This window comes from Oncorhynchus mykiss, chromosome 31 (assembly GCF_013265735.2).
Source record: "Oncorhynchus mykiss isolate Arlee chromosome 31, USDA_OmykA_1.1, whole genome shotgun sequence".
NCBI lineage: Eukaryota > Metazoa > Chordata > Actinopteri > Salmoniformes > Salmonidae > Oncorhynchus > Oncorhynchus mykiss.
The window spans coordinates 119,745-137,238 of record NC_050571.1 but is presented as its reverse complement, the minus strand read 5'-3'; the positions used below and the strand labels follow the sequence as shown (position 1 = coordinate 137,238).

Sequence of the window (17,494 nt, the reverse complement as noted above, 5' to 3'; positions counted from 1 at the left end):
CTGCCAGCATGGGTCGGAATCCAACCCTCTGCTCGTTCAACACTCTCTCTCTCCTACCTTTTCATCTTGGTCTCTCTCTCTAGCCAATAAACATACAACAACAAAAAGATTATGGCTCGGGTTTCAATCCACAAAGATGCTCTCCTCCCTTCTGCCATCCTTCCTCTACATCTGAGATGGCTGGATAGGTGTACTCTCCAACTAGTTTCTGCCATGTTACTGTCACCTATCCAACCTTTACAGATGTCTAAAGGGGAGTGAACAAGGGCAAAGGAAGACAGAAAGATATTGAAATGAAACGCATCCTATTAAATAAGGGTTATCTCTCCTCTGATCATATCCTGTCCTCCCTCTAGCCCCCGGCGGCTCCGACCAGCCGTAACTACACAGAGATCCGAGAGAAGCTCCGGTCCCGGCTGACGCGTCGTAAGGAGGAGTGTCTTCCCCAGAGACGGGACTCTGACCCGGCCGTGTCCACCTCCATCGACCACCGAGACGTGGACGAGCTGCTGGACTTCATCAACTCCTCAGAGCACAAACCAGCCAACAGCGCTAAGGCTGCCAAGCGGGCACGCCATAAACAGAAGAAGAAGGTGATGTCACATGACGTGGTGGGAATAGTCACCAATACAGATCAGTTAATACATCTTAAAGTATTGGTGTTTGTTTGGGACGTCTACATGTGGATGTACTTCATATTTGTAGTAATCGCCTGTTTCTGTTACGTGAGGCAGCTTGGTCTCCCGAGTGGCTCAGAGGTCTAAGGCATCTCAGTGTTAGAGGCGTCACTACAGACCCTGGTTCAGCGGTCTAAGGCATCTCAGTGCTAGAGGCGTCACTACAGACCCTGGTTCAGAGGTCTAAGGCACTGCATCTCAGTGCTAGAGGCGTCACTACAGACCCTGGTTCAGAGGTCTAAGGCATCTCAGTGCTAGAGGCGTCACTACAGACCCTGGTTCAGAGGTCTAAGGCATCTCAGTGCTAGAGGCGTCACTACAGACCCTGGTTCAGAGGTCTAAGGCATCTCAGTGCTAGAGGCGTCACTACAGACCCTGGTTCAGAGGTCTAAGGCACTGCATCTCAGTGCTAGAGGCGTCACTACAGACCCTGGTTCAGAGGTCTAAGGCATCTCAGTGCTAGAGGCGTCACTACAGACCCTGGTTCAGAGGTCTAAGGCACTGCATCTCAGTGCTAGAGGCGTCACTACAGACCCTGGTTCAGAGGTCTAAGGCATCTCAGTGCTAGAGGCGTCACTACAGACCCTGGTTCAGAGGTCTAAGGCATCTCAGTGCTAGAGGCGTCACTACAGACCCTGGTTCAGAGGTCTAAGGCATCTCAGTGCTAGAGGCGTCACTACAGACCCTGGTTCAGAGGTCTAAGGCATCTCAGTGCTAGAGGCGTCACTACAGACCCTGGTTCAGAGGTCTAAGGCATCTCAGTGCTAGAGGCGTCACTACAGACCCTGGTTCAGAGGTCTAAGGCATCTCAGTGCTAGAGGCGTCACTACAGACCCTGGTTCAGAGGTCTAAGGCATCTCAGTGCTAGAGGCGTCACTACAGACCCTGGTTCAGAGGTCTAAGGCACTGCATCTCAGTGCTAGAGGCGTCACTACAGACCCTGGTTCAGAGGTCTAAGGCATCTCAGTGCTAGAGGCGTCACTACAGACCCTGGTTCAGAGGTCTAAGGCATCTCAGTGCTAGAGGCGTCACTACAGACCCTGGTTCAGAGGTCTAAGGCATCTCAGTGCTAGAGGCGTCACTACAGACCCTGGTTCAGAGGTCTAAGGCACTGCATCTCAGTGTTAGAGGCGTCACTACAGACCCTGGTTCAGAGGTCTAAGGCACCTCAGTGCTAGAGGCGTCACTACAGACCCTGGTTCAGAGGTCTAAGGCATCTCAGTGCTAGAGGTGTCACTACAGACCCTGGTTCAGAGGTCTAAGGCATCTATCTCAGTGCTAGAGGCGTCACTACAGACCCTGGTTCAGAGGTCTAAGGCACTGCATCTCAGTGTTAGAGGCGTCACTACAGACCCTGGTTCAGAGGTCTAAGGCATCTCAGCAGTGCTAGAGGCGTCACTATTCACTACTCATCTGTCTGACGGTCTAACCATCTGTCTGTCTGACCGTCTGTCTGACCGTTTAACCATCTGTCTGTCTGTCTGACTGTCTAACCGTCTGTCTGACTGTCTAACCGTCTGTCTGACTGTCTAACCGTCTGTCTGACTGTCTAACCGTCTGTCTGACTGTCTAACCGTCTGTCTGACTGTCTAACCGTCTGTCTGACTGTCTGACCGTCTGTCTGACTGTCTGACCGTCTGTCTGACCGTCTGTCTGACTGTCTGACCGGCTGTCTGACTGTCTGACCGGCTGTCTGACTGTCTGACCGTCTGTCTGACTGTCTAACCGTCTGTCTGACTGTCTAACCGTCTGTCTGACTGTCTAACCGTCTGTCTGACTGTCTAACCTTCTGTCTGACTGTCTAACCGTCTGTCTATCTCTGTATGTCTGTCTGATTGTCTAACCGTCTGTCTATCTCTGTATGTCTGTCTGACTGTCTAACCTTCTGTCTGACTGTCTAACCGTCTGTCTATCTCTGTATGTCTGTCTGACTGTCTAACCGTCTGTCTGTCTCTGTCTGATTGTCTAACCGTCTGTCTGACTGTCTGTCTGACCGTCTATCTGACTGTCTGTCTGACCGTCTATCTGACTGTCGAACTCTCTGTCTAACCGCCTGTCTAACCGTCTGTCTGACTGTCTGACCGTCTGTCTGACTGTCTAACCGTCTGTCTGACTGTCTAACCGTCTGTCTGACTGTCTGACCGTCTGTCTGACTGTCTGACCGTCTGTCTGACTGTCTGACTGTCTGACCGTCTGTCTGACTGTCTGACCGTCTGTCTGACTGTCTGACCGTCTGTCTGACCGTCACACCGTCTGTCTGACCGTCACACCGTCTGTCTGACCGTCACACCGTCTGTCTGACTGTCTAACCGTCTGTCTGACTGTCTAACCGTCTGTCTGACTGTCTAACCTTCTGTCTGACTGTCTAACCGTCTGTCTATCTCTGTATGTCTGTCTGATTGTCTAACCGTCTGTCTATCTCTGTATGTCTGTCTGACTGTCTAACCGTCTGTCTATCTCTGTATGTCTGTCTGATTGTCTAACCGTCTGTCTATCTCTGTATGTCTGTCTGACTGTCTAACCTTCTGTCTGACTGTCTAACCGTCTGTCTATCTCTGTATGTCTGTCTGACTGTCTAACCGTCTGTCTGTCTCTGTCTGATTGTCTAACCGTCTGTCTGACTGTCTGTCTGACCGTCTATCTGACTGTCGAACTCTCTGTCTAACCGCCTGTCTAACCGTCTGTCTGACTGTCTAACCGTCTGTCTGACTGTCTGACCGTCTGTCTGACTGTCTAACCGTCTGTCTGACTGTCTAACCGTCTGTCTGACTTTCTAACCGTCTGTCTGACTGTCTAACCGTATGTCTGACTGTCTAACTGTATGTCTGACTGTCTGACCGTGTCCGTCTGACCGTCTGCCTCTCCCCACCTCAGGAGAAGCAGACCCAGGCGGGTAGTGGTGATGGTGAGGGAGCTGGTAGCGACCCCCCCTCCACCCCTCCAGAGCCCAGTGAGGACCCAGACCACCTTAGCCTGGAGGAGGAGGAGGAGGATGTGGAGTACGGTGAGGGCCCGGAGGCTAGTCGGCTGCTGGAGTGGCCCCAGCTGGAACTAGAGAGGGTCAACTCCTTCCTGACTTCTCGGCTAGAGGAGATCAAGAACACCATCAAGGTAAGGATATCTGAGTCCCTAAGGGTAGGCACCCTATTCCCTAAATTATGCACTGTTGACCGTTGACCAGGGCCCATGGTAGTGCACTATATAGGAAATAGGGTGCAATTTGGGAGTCGCATGATCACTGTCCATATGTAGGGCACTGTGAAATAGGGCGCTGTGAAATAGGCATAGGGCGCTGTGAAATAGGCGTAGGGCACTGTGAAATAGGGCACTGTGAAATAGGGCGCTGTGAAATAGGCGTAGGGCACTGTGAAATAGGCGTAGGGCACTGTGAAATAGGCGTAGGGCGCTGTGAAATAGGGCGCTGTGAAATAGGCGTAGGGCACTGTGAAATAGGGCGCTGTGAAATAGGCGTAGGGCACTGTGAAATAGGCGTAGGGCACTGTGAAATAGGCGTAGGGTGCTGTGAAATAGGGCGCTGTGAAATAGGCGTAGGGCACTGTGAAATAGGGCGCTGTGAAATAGGGCGCTGTGAAATAGGCGTAGGGCACTGAAATAGGGCGCTGTGAAATAGGGCGCTGTGAAATAGGCGTAGGGCACTGTGAAATAGGCGTAGGGCACTGTGAAATAGGCGTAGGGCGCTGTGAAATAGGGCGCTGTGAAATAGGCGTAGGGCACTGTGAAATAGGCGTAGGGCACTGTGAAATAGGCGTAGGGCGCTGTGAAATAGGGCACTGTGAAATAGGCGTAGGGCACTGTGAAATAGGCGTAGGGCACTGTGAAATAGGCGTAGGGCACTGTGAAATAGGCGTAGGGCACTGTGAAATAGGGCACTGTGAAATAGGCGTAGGGCTCTGTGAAATAGGCGTAGGGCACTGTGAAATAGGCGTAGGGGGTTGTGAAGTACTGTTATAGCCTCTCTACTGTATATAGCCTCTCTACTGTATATAGCCTCTCTACTGTATGTAGCCTCTACTGTATATAGCCTCTCTACTGTATATAGCCTCTCTACTGTATATAGCCTCTCTACTGTATATAGCCTCTCTACTGTATATAGCCTCTCTACTGTATGTAGCCTCTCTACTGTATGTAGCCTCTACTGTATATAGCCTCTCTACTGTATGTAGCCTCTACTGTATATAGCCTCTCTACTGTATATAGCCTCTCTACTGTATATAGCCTCTCTACTGTATATAGCCTCTCTACTGTATATAGCCTCTCTACTGTATGTAGCCTCTCTACTGTATGTAGCCTCTACTGTATATAGCCTCTCTACTGTATGTAGCCTCTACTGTATATAGCCTCTCTACTGTATATAGCCTCTCTACTGTATATAGCCTCTCTACTCTATATAGCCTCTACTGTATATAGTCACTTTAACCATATCTACATGTACACACTACCTCAATCAGCCGGACTAACAGGTGTCTGTCTGTATGTAGCCTCTCATACTACCTAGATCTACTGTTTTTTAAATCAACGGAAACCTATGCATCATTAACCTATTTAAAAACAGTTCTGTAGTGAGTTTTGTGCAGTAGGGTCAGTACATTATCCCTGCATATTGGCTATGCTCAGTACATTATCCCTGCATATTGGCTATGCTCAGTACATTATCCCTGCATATTGGCTATGCTCAGTACATTATCCCTGCATATTGGCTAAGCTCCGTACATTATCCCTGCATATTGGCTATGCTCAGTACATTATCCCTGCATATTGGCTATGCTCAGTACATTATCCCTGCATATTGGCTATGCTCAGTAGGCTATAGGCTCAGTACATTATCCCTGCATATTGGCTATGCTCAGTAGGCTATAGGCTCAGTACATTATCCCTGCATATTGGCTATGCTCAGTACATTATCCCTGCATATTGGCTATGCTCAGTAGGCTATAGGCTCAGTACATTATCCCTGCATATTGGCTATGCTCAGTAGGCTATAGGCTCAGTACATTATCCCTTCATATTGGCTATGCTCAGTAGGCTGTAGGCTCAGTACATTATCCCTGCATATTGGCTATGCTCAGTAGGCTGTAGGCTCCGTACATTATCCCTGCATATTGGCTATGCTCAGTAGGCTATAGGCCCAGTACATTATCACTGCATATTGGCTATGCTCAGTAGGCTATAGGCTCAGTACATTATCACTGCATATTGGCTATTCTCAGTAGGCTATAGGCTCAGTACATTATCCCTGCATATTGGCTATGCTCAGTAGGTTATAGGCCCAGTACATTATCACTGCATATTGGCTATGCTCAGTAGGCTATAGGCTCAGTACATTATCCCTGCATATTGGCTATGCTCAGTAGGCTTTAGGCTCAGTACATTATCCCTGCATATTGGCTATGCTCAGTAGGCTATAGGCTCAGTACATTATCCCTGCATATTGGCTATGCTCAGCAGGCTTTAGGCTCAGTACATTATCACTGCATATTGGCTATGCTCAGTAGGCTATAGGCTCGGTACATTATCACTGCATATTGGCTATGCTCAGTAGGCTATAGGCTCAGTACATTATCACTGCATATTGGCTATGCTCAGTAGGCTATAGGCCCAATACATTATCCCTGCATATTGGCTATACTCAGTAGGCTATAGACCCAGTACATTACATTATCACTGCATATTGGCTATGCTCAGTAGGCTATAGACCCAGTATATTACATTATCACTGCATATTGGCTATGCTCAGTAGGCTATAGGCCCAATAATTATATTATCCCTGCATATTGGCTATGCTCAGTAGGCTATAGGCCCAGTACATTATCACTGCATATTGGCTATGCTCAGTAGGCCATAGACCCAGTACATTATCACTGCATATTGGCTATGCTCAGTAGGCCATAGACCCAGTACATTATCACTGCATATTGGCTATGCTCAGTAGGCTATAGGCCCAGTACATTATCACTGCATATTGGCTATGCTCAGAAGGCTATAGGCCCAATACATTACATTATCCCTGCATATTGGCTATGCTCAGTAGGCTATAGGCCCAGTACATTATCACTGCATATTGGCTATGCTCAGTAGGCTATAGGCCCAGTACATTATCACTGCATATTGGCTATGCTCAGTAGGCTATAGGCCCAGTACATTATCACTGCATATTGGCTATGCTCAGTAGGCTATAGGCCCAGTACATTATCACTGCATATTGGCTATGCTCAGTAGGCTATAGACCAATACATTATCACTGTATATTGGCTATGCTCAGTAGGCAATAGGCCCAGTACATTATCACTGCATATTGGCTATGCTCAGTAGGCCATAGACCCAGTACATTACATTATCACTGCATATAGGCTATGCTCAGTAGACTATAGGCCCAGTACATTATCCCTGCATATTGGCTATGCTCAATAGGCTATAGGCCCAGTACATTATCTCTGCATATTGGCTATGCTCAGTAGACTATAGGCCCAGTACATTATCCCTGCATATTGGCTATGCTCAGTAGGCCATAGACCCAGTACATTACATTATCCCTGTCCCTCCGCTGAGGAAAGGGGACACCGTCCCTCCTCTGGGGAAAGGGGACACTGTCCCTCCACTGAGGAAAGGGGACACCGTCCCTCTGCTGAGGAAAGGGGACACCGTCCCTCTGCTAAGGAAAGGGGACACCGTCCCTCTGCTGAGGAAAGGGGACACCATCCCTCCGCTGAGGAAAGGGTTACACCGTTCCAGCTGATGGTGTAACCTCAAGTCCCACTGCATTATTTCTGCCTGTTGGTTTATTAAACTGGCAGTTTAAATGTTGGTTTATTAAACTGGCAGTTTAGCAGTTTTAAATGTTGGTTTATTAAACTGGCAGTTTAAATGTTGGTTTATTAAACTGGCAGTTTAAATGTTGGTTTATTAAACTGGCAGTTTTAATCGTTGGTTCATTAAACTGGCAGTTTAGCAGTTTTAAATGTTGGTTTATTAAACTGGCAGTTTAAATGTTGGTTTATTAAACTGGCAGTTTAAATGTTGGTTTATTAAACTGCCAGTTTAAATGTTGGTTTATTAAACTGGCAGTTTAAATGTTGGTTTATTAAACTGGCAGTTTAAATGTTGGTTTATTAAACTGGCAGTTTAAATGTTGGTTTATTAAACTAGTAGTTTAAATGTTGGTTTATTAAACTGCCAGTTTAAATGTTGGTTTATTAAACTGGCAGTTTAAATGTTGGTTTATTAAACTGCCAGTTTAAATGTTGGTTTATTAAACTGCCAGTTTTAAATGTTGGTTTATTAAACTGGCAGTTTAGCAGTTTAAATGTTGGTTTATTAAACTGCCAGTTTAAATGTTGGTTTATTAAACTGGCAGTTTAGCAGTTTTAAATGTTGGTTTATTAAACTGGCAGTTTAAATGTTGGTTTATTAAACTGGCAGTTTAGCAGTTTAAATGTTGGTTTATTAAACTGCCAGTTTAAATGTTGGTTTATTAAACTGGCAGTTTAGCAGTTTTAAATGTTGGTTTATTAAACTGGCAGTTTAAATGTTGGTTTATTAAACTGGCAGTTTAAATGTTGGTTTATTAAACTGGCAGTTTAAATGTTGGTTTATTAAACTGGCAGTTTAAATGTTGGTTTATTAAACTGGCAGTTTAAATGTTGGTTTATTAAACTGGCAGTTTAGCAGTTTTAAATGTTGGTTCATTAAACTGGCAGTTTAAATGTTGGTTTCTTAAACTGGCAGTTTAGCAGTTTTAAATGTTGGTTCATTAAACTGGCAGTTTAAATGTTGGTTTATTAAACTGGCAGTTTAGCAGTTTTAAATGTTGGTTTATTAAACTGGCAGTTTAAATGTTGGTTTATTAAACTGGCAGTTTAGCAGTTTAAATGTTGGTTTATTAAACTGCCAGTTTAAATGTTGGTTTATTAAACTGGCAGTTTAGCAGTTTTAAATGTTGGTTTATTAAACTGGCAGTTTAAATGTTGGTTTACTAAACTGGCAGTTTAAATGTTGGTTTATTAAACTGGCAGTTTAAATGTTGGTTTATTAAACTGGCAGTTTAAATGTTGGTTTATTAAACTGGCAGTTTAAATGTTGGTTTATTAAACTGGCAGTTTAGCAGTTTTAAATGTTGGTTCATTAAACTGGCAGTTTAAATGTTGGTTTCTTAAACTGGCAGTTTAGCAGTTTTAAATGTTGGTTCATTAAACTGGCAGTTTAAATGTTGGTTTATTAAACTGGCAGTTTAAATGTTGGTTTATTAAACTGGCAGTTTAGCTGTTTTAAATGTTGGTTTATTAAACTGGCAGTTTAAATGTTGGTTTATTAAACTGGCAGTTTAAATGTTGGTTTATTAAACTGGCAGTTTAATTGTTGGTTTATTAAACTGGCAGTTTATCTGTTTTAAATGTTGGTTTATTAAACTGGCAGTTTAAATGTTGGTTTATTAAACTAGCAGTTTAATCGTTGGTTTATTAAACTGGCAGTTTAAATGTTTGTTTATTAAACTGGCAGTTTAAATGTTGGTTTATTAAACTGGCAGTTTAGCTGTTTTAAATGTTGGTTTATTAAACTGGCAGTTTAAATGTTGGTTTATTAAACTGGCAGTTTAGCAGTTTTAAATGTTGGTTTATTAAACTGGCAGTTTTAAAATGTTGGTTCATTAAACTGGCAGTTTAGCAGTTTAAATGTTGGTTTATTAAACTGGCAGTTTAATTGTTGGTTTATTAAACTGGCAGTTTAAATGTTGGTTTATTAAACTAGCAGTTTAATTGTTGGTTTATTAAACTGGCAGTTTAAATGTTGGTTTATTAAACTGGCTGTTTTAAATGTTGGTTTATTAAACTGCCAGTTTAAATGTTGGTTTATTAAACTGGCAGTTTAGCTGTTTTAATCGCTGGTTCATTAAACTGGCAGTTTAAATGTTGGTTTATTAAACTGGCAGTTTAGCTGTTTTAAATGTTGGTTTATTAAACTGGCAGTTTAAATGTTGGTTTATTAAACTGGCAGTTTAGCTGTTTTAATCGTTGGTTCATTAAACTGGCAGTTTAGCAGTTTAAATGTTGGTTTATTAAACTGGCAGTTTAAATGTTGGTTTATTAAACTAGCAGTTTAATTGTTGGTTTATTAAACTGGCAGTTTAAATGTTGGTTTATTAAACTGGCAGTTTAGCTGTTTTAAATGTTGATTTATTAAACTGGCAGTTTAATTGTTGGTTTATTAAACTGGCAGTTTAGCAGTTTAAATGTTGGTTTATTAAACTGGCAGTTTAAATGTTGGTTTATTAAACTGGCAGTTTAAATGTTGGTTTATTAAACTGGCAGTTTAAATGTTGTTTTCTTAAACTGGCAGTTTAGCTGTTTTAATCGTTGGTTCATTAAACTGGCAGTTTAGCAGTTTTAATCGTTGGTTTATTAAACTGGCAGTTTAGCCGTTTTAATCGTTGGTTCATTAAACTGGCAGTTTAGCAGTTTTAATCGTTGGTTTATTAAACTGGCAGTTTAGCAGTTTTAATCGTTGGTTTATTAAACTGGCAGTTTAAATGTTGGTTTATTAAACTGGCAGTTTTGGTTCATTAAACTTATTGCTGCTTTTCTTCTCTTTTCTAAAATAACAACGTTGACCTTCGACCTTGCAGGACTCTATCCGTGCGTCGTTCTCCATGTACGACCTCAACCTGGATGTGAATGACTTCCCGAAGAAGGCTGCTACTCTGGAGGGCAACCATCTTCTCTCCCACCTCAACGGCTCCTCCTGCTCTGATCTGCAGCAGATAGACCTCGACCTGGCCCCTCTCTCCCTGGGTACCTTCAAGAGCCATCTGGACCTGGTCAGCGGCTGGGAGGAGGCCCATCCCCGGGACAACTCCCCCATCGGCCCCATCTCAACCCCTGCTAGTACTACTGTACCTGGGGTAGGGGGACCAGGGGTTGGTACTGGGGGGAAGGATGTTCACAGGCTCCACACCACCCCCAGCCTCTCCAAGCTGATCCGGGTGCGCTCCCCAGAGAGGTGCCTCTCTGCTAGGCCTGAGAATAAACACCAGGCCCCTGCGTCGATCCAGACCCAGGCCTCTATTAAGGTAGCTAAGCCTAAAGAGGAGACCCCAGCTGAGCCCAAGAACATTACTACTCCTACTCCTGGGGTTAATGCTGGGGCTGGCAAGCTGAAGAAGGGCAAGAAGCAGCAACGTCAGGACCAGCTGCCTCCAGAACAGAACCAGACCAGACCCGGATCCAAAGCAGCTGCGGAGTTGCAGAAAACTGGTCCCAACAGTTCTGATGCTGTGGGTTCTAAGGCTGGTTCTGGTTCCAAACCACCACCTCACTCGGCTGAGAGCCAGAGAACCGGGGCAAGGAGGGCGGAGGAGACCAGACCCACCCGGCAGCAGGCCACCAACGGGACAGTGAGTAGCACCGGTGCCCCCAGCACCCAAAGAGGGAAGGGGGAGGAGCAAGAGGCCAAAGGTCACTCTGTCACCTCAGCCAATCACAACCAAGCCCAGCAGCAGCAGCAACCCAAGGGGAAGAATAAGAAGAACAAGAACAAGGGAGAGAAAACCAGCCGCAACATCGGTACGTTAGTTTAGACAACCCTCTAGTTGACTGTCTCTTGTGTAATACATGTTGTAGGAGAGGAGACATGTCAGGTACGTTAGTTTAGACACCCCTCTAGTTGACTGTCTCTTGTGTAATACATGTTGTAGGAGAGGAGACATGTCAGGTACGTTAGTTTAGACAACCCTCTAGTTGACTGTCTCTTGTGTAATACATGTAGGAAGGGAGACGTCAGTGTGAATGATAAAGCGATCTGACAGCGTGACCGTTCGTTGGTTGTGATGTTTCTGTCCTGTTTCCTTCTCCCCTAGACGATGTGTTTCTCCCTAAAGACGTGGACCCAAAAGAAATGGATGAGATTGATCGTGAGGTGGAATACTTCAAAAGGTAACGCTCGGCCTCGGTGACGATCCGAAACATTTAGGGGCCGCTTTACCAAACAGACATTCTCCATTAAAAGTGATTCTAGACTTAGTCTTTGTCTGGGGAAACTGGACTTTTTTTGGTGAGGGGGAGGCCGGGGGGGGGGGTGCGCCACCAGCCTCCTGGTAATAAAACCATGTTGTGATATTTCTCTCGTCTCTCTGTAGGTTTTGCCTTGACTCTGCTAAACAGACCCGCCAGAAGGTTGCAGTAAACTGGTCCAACTTTACCCTCAAATAGGTTCCTTCCAACGCAGCCCAGTAACTGACGGGTTCTAGAATGCAGAACCCCCCCCCCCCCAACGTGACTATGTCCATACAACCCCGACGGCCTGAGGCCTTCTCTCATTCCCACTCTTCCTCTTCTTCCTCACCAAGCCAAGGAACCCTGGTGCAACACCATTTTCCATTGGTCAGGACTGCGATGCTATTGGCTGACAGCCAGGGATCATTCACACACACACACGGGCCTGACTGAGGACCCGCCTCTTTGCTGTTTCACAACGAGGGAGATGAGAGATCCAGGTTGAGACACAAGACGGGGGTGTTGGTTCTCCGTCTATCAGATCTGATCTACTGTGTACTTCACTATGTAGTATGGAAAACAGTTACCGTTTTACAATAAAAATGTGTTTTTATTGTAATTGTGGGACATTTTAACATTGTAGAAACCTTCTTGGATTGTTATTGGTTGGTTCTATTTGGTGCTTCTGTTCTCTAAAGGTACTGACCCACGATGAACTTTGACTGTCTTTAGTTTAGGGTAATCTCCCCCATCTCTCCCTCAACACACAGCGCTCTGTTTATGGGCACTCTTTTAGATAATCAATTGTCTCTAAAGGATTTTACGTTGATTTTAAGTTCACTGTTGATCTTACGTTGATTTTAAGATCAGAATAGGTCTTATGGTTTGGAGGATGTCATGTTAGCGCACATTATACTGTCATGGACACCCCCCACCATGTGTGGGTTGGTTATCTATACTGTCATGGACACCCCCCACCATGTGTGGGTTGGTTATCTATACTGTCATGGACACCATGTGTGGGTTGGTTATTTATACTGTCATGGACACCCCCCACCATGTGTGGGTTGGTTATCTATACTGTCATGGACACCCCCCCCACCATGTGTGGGTTGGTTATCTATACTGTCATGGACACCCCTCCACCATGTGTGGGTTGGTTATCTATACTGTCATGGACACCCCTCCACCATGTGTGGGTTGGTTATCTATACTGTCATGGACACACCTCCACCATGTGTGGGTTGGTTATCTATACTGTCATGGACACCATGTGTGGGTTGGTTATCTATACTGTCATGGACAGCCCCCCCCACCATGTGTGGGTTGGTTATCTATACTGTCATGGACACCCCTCCACCATGTGTGGGTTGGTTATCTATACTGTCATGGACACCATGTGTGGGTTGGTTATCTATACTGTCATGGACACCCCCCCACCATGTGTGGGTTGGTTATCTATACTGTCATGGACACCCCTCCACCATGTGTGGGTTGGTTATCTATACTGTCATGGACACCATGTGTGGGTTGGTTATCTATACTGTCATGGACACCCCCCCACCATGTGTGGGTTGGTTATCTATACTGTCATGGACACCCCTCCACCATGTGTGGGTTGGTTATCTATACTGTCATGGACACCCCTCCACCATGTGTGGGTTGGTTATCTATACTGTCATGGACACCCCCCACCATGTGTGGGTTGGTTATCTATACTGTCATGGACACCATGTGTGGGTTGGTTATCTATACTGTCATGGACACCCCCCACCATGTGTGGGTTGGTTATCTATACTGTCATGGACACCCCCCCCCCCACCATGTGTGGGTTGGTTATCTATACTGTCATGGACACCCCTCCACCATGTGTGGGTTGGTTATCTATACTGTCATGGACACACCTCCACCATGTGTGGGTTGGTTATCTATACTGTCATGGACACCATGTGTGGGTTGGTTATCTATACTGTCATGGACAGCCCCCCCACCATGTGTGGGTTGGTTATCTATACTGTCATGGACACCCCTCCACCATGTGTGGGTTGGTTATCTATACTGTCATGGACACCATGTGTGGGTTGGTTATCTATACTGTCATGGACACCCCCCCACCATGTGTGGGTTGGTTATCTATACTGTCATGGACACCCCTCCACCATGTGTGGGTTGGTTATCTATACTGTCATGGACACCATGTGTGGGTTGGTTATCTATACTGTCATGGACACCCCCCCACCATGTGTGGGTTGGTTATCTATACTGTCATGGACACCCCTCCACCATGTGTGGGTTGGTTATCTATACTGTCATGGACACCCCTCCACCATGTGTGGGTTGGTTATCTATACTGTCATGGACACCCCCCACCATGTGTGGGTTGGTTATCTATACTGTCATGGACACCATGTGTGGGTTGGTTATCTATACTGTCATGGACACCCCCCCACCATGTGTGGGTTGGTTATCTATACTGTCATGGACACCATGTGTGGGTTGGTTATCTATACTGTCATGGACACCCCCCCCACCATGTGTGGGTTGGTTATCTATACTGTCATGGACACCATGTGTGGGTTGGTTATCTATACTGTCATGGACACCATGTGTGGGTTGGTTATCTATACTGTCATGGACACCATGTGTGGGTTGGTTATCTATACTGTCATGGACACCCCCTCCACCATGTGTGGGTTGGTTATCTATACTGTCATGGACACCATGTGTGGGTTGGTTATTTATACTGTCATGGACACCCCCCACCATGTGTGGGTTGGTTATCTATACTGTCATGGACACCCCCCACCATGTGTGGGTTGGTTATCTATACTGTAATGGACACCATGTGTGGGTTGGTTATCTATACTGTCATGGACACCATGTGTGGGTTGGTTATCTATACTGTCATGGACACCCCCCCCCCCCCACCATGTGTGGGTTGGTTATCTATACTGTCATGGACACCCCCCACCATGTGTGGGTTGGTTATCTATACTGTCATGGACACCCCCCACCATGTGTGGGTTGGTTATCTATACTGTAATGGACACCATGTGTGGGTTGGTTATCTATACTGTCATGGACACCCCCCCCACCATGTGTGGGTTGGTTATCTATACTGTCATGGACACCCCCCACCATGTGTGGGTTGGTTATCTATAATGTCATGGACACCCCTCCACCATGTGTGGGTTGGTTATCTATACTGTCATGGACACCCCTCCACCATGTGTGGGTTGGTTATCTATACTGTCATGGACACCCCTCCACCATGTGTGGGTTGGTTATCTATACTGTCATGGACACCATGTGTGGGTTGGTTATCTATACTGTCATGGACACCCCCCCCACCATGTGTGGGTTGGTTATCTATACTGTCATGGACACCCCCCACCATGTGTGGGTTAGTTATCTATACTGTCATGGACACCCCTCCACCATGTGTGGGTTGGTTATCTATACTGTCATGGACACCCCTCCACCATGTGTGGGTTGGTTATCTATACTGTCATGGACACCCCTCCACCATGTGTGGGTTGGTTATCTATACTGTCATGGACACCATGTGTGGGTTGGTTATCTATACTGTCATGGACACCCCCCCACCATGTGTGGGTTGGTTATCTATACTGTCATGGACACCCCTCCACCATGTGTGGGTTGGTTATCTATACTGTCATGGACACCATGTGTGGGTTGGTTATCTATACTGTCATGGACACCATGTGTGGGTTGGTTATCTATACTGTCATGGACACCATGTGTGGGTTGGTTATCTATACTGTCATGGACACCATGTGTGGGTTGGTTATCTATACTGTCATGGACACCCCTCCACCATGTGTGGGTTGGTTATCTATACTGTCATGGACACCATGTGTGGGTTGGTTATCTATCCTGGTAATGTGCTCTCATGACCCCAAATCGTACTGCTCTGATTGTGCCAACGTGTGACCCCTCATTATGACATCACAGGCTGAACCAACGCTGTTCATTAATTTAATGGTTTGTAGCTTCAACATCAAGTCTGAGTTCAAGATTGTGCCCTATTCGCTATGTAGTGCACTCCTTTAGACCAGGACCCCGTAGGGCTATAGTGAAAGGTAGTGCACTATATAGGGAATAGGGTGCAACCATAGAGTCCTCATTGAGTAAGTCATTATGGTGTAGTTTATCAATGTTCCTCAAACTGTAGGAGTCAACGACAGTGGATGACACAGAACGATAGATTCATTACCCCCTTGTACAATGCTATTATTTTGTATGAAATTGTGACAAATGGTTGTGTTTTAAACAAAAATGAACGTTTGGAAAGTAATCAACGACACTAATATAAACTCGATCTTTTTTTTTAAATAAATAAATAAACATAAGATTTATCTGGTTACTGTGTTTAACACTTGGAATCACATCTTCACAAGATGTGGTTAAATGAAACCAGATTGATTTCTCCCCTGTATATTCTATATAAGTCATGGTTATCTTCAGTGGTCAGCCTCCCCATGTTCTGATATCGAGCCATGCTCCATACTTCTCTTTATGCTTCAGAGCTGATATCTCCCATTGGTTGTTGATGTAACTGCTAATCAGAGCTGATATCTCCCATTGGTTGTTGATGGAACTGCTAATCAGAGCTGATATCTCCCATTGGTGGTTGATGTAACTGCTAATCAGAGCTGATATCTCCCATTGGTGGTTGATGTAACTGCTAATCAGAGCTGATATCTCCCATTGGTGGTTGATGTAACTGCTAATCAGAGCTGATATCTCCCATTGGTTGTTGATGGAACTGCTAATCAGAGCTGATATCTCCCATTGGTGGTTGATGTAACTGCTAATCAGAGCTGATATCTCCCATTGGTTGTTGATGTAACTGCTAATCAGAGCTGATATCTCCCATTGGTTGTTGATGGAACTGCTAATCAGAGCTGATATCTCCCATTGGTTGTTGAAGTAACTGCTAATCAGAGCTGATATCTTCCCCTATGGTGGTCTGTGATTATGGTTCTATACTGTGGCCATGTTCTCAACAGTCTTGCTTCTCAAACGGCACCCTATTCCCTATATAGTGCACTACCTGTGACCAGGGTCCATAGGGTAGTGCACTACCTGTGACCAGGGTCCATAGGGTAGTGCACTACCTGTGACCAGGGCCCATAGGGTAGTGCACTACCTGTGACCAGGGTCCATAGGGTAGTGCACTACTTGTGACCAGGGCCCATAGGGTAGTGTACTATATAGGGAATAGGGTGCTATTTGGGATGCTACACCATGGCTGCCTCATACTGTTGTCTTGATCTCTCAACTCCTTCACATACAGGATTGTATTCATTAGGTATCCAACGGAAGAAAACAGACAAACAGGAAGGGACGACTTGTACTTGTCCATTTTAACAACTTATTTTTTTTTTTTCAGTTGAAAAATGTTTGTACATAAGTGATTTTAGGGCATTTTAAACAAGTCCACAATGATAACCTGGTCTCACTGAGGTTTGGTGAGGATTTCAACCATGGTACAAAAATTCACAATACTCTCTTACCCTTCTGGGGTCATACATCTCAATAAGAACCTCTGCTGTCACTCAGTATCTTCTGAGTTCCCTTTTCTGATCAGAAAACGACCAATAGTTTAAGTGATGTTTCTGATAGAAGTGGTGCTTCGATGATTCCAAGTTAGTCATCAAAAAAACATGTCTCAAGTTTCTGTGATTTTTTTTATGTTTTATTTTATTTTTTCCTTCCAGAAAATCTGTTTCTGAAATTTTGTATCCCAGTTTATATTCAACTAGAAGACATGATCTGAAATGTGTGGAA

General features: G+C 45.1%; 1 protein-coding gene across 4 annotated transcripts in view; it reads left to right on the top strand.

Annotated features, from left to right (window-relative positions):
- The window catches only part of LOC110526785 (protein FAM193B), a 35,830-nt gene extending 23,091 nt beyond the window's left edge, over positions 1-12,739 (top strand). For all 4 annotated transcript variants that reach the window (XM_036970041.1, XM_036970043.1, XM_036970042.1 and 1 more), the window contains 5 exons: positions 357-593; positions 3,552-3,788; positions 10,315-11,251; positions 11,545-11,620; positions 11,824-12,739. In XM_036970041.1, coding sequence (XP_036825936.1) covers positions 357-593; positions 3,552-3,788; positions 10,315-11,251; positions 11,545-11,620; positions 11,824-11,896 — 1,560 coding nt within the window. In that variant the 3' untranslated portion in view covers positions 11,897-12,739. The remainder of the gene's footprint in view (positions 1-356; positions 594-3,551; positions 3,789-10,314; positions 11,252-11,544; positions 11,621-11,823) is intronic.
- The last annotated feature ends 4,755 nt before the right edge of the window (positions 12,740-17,494 follow it).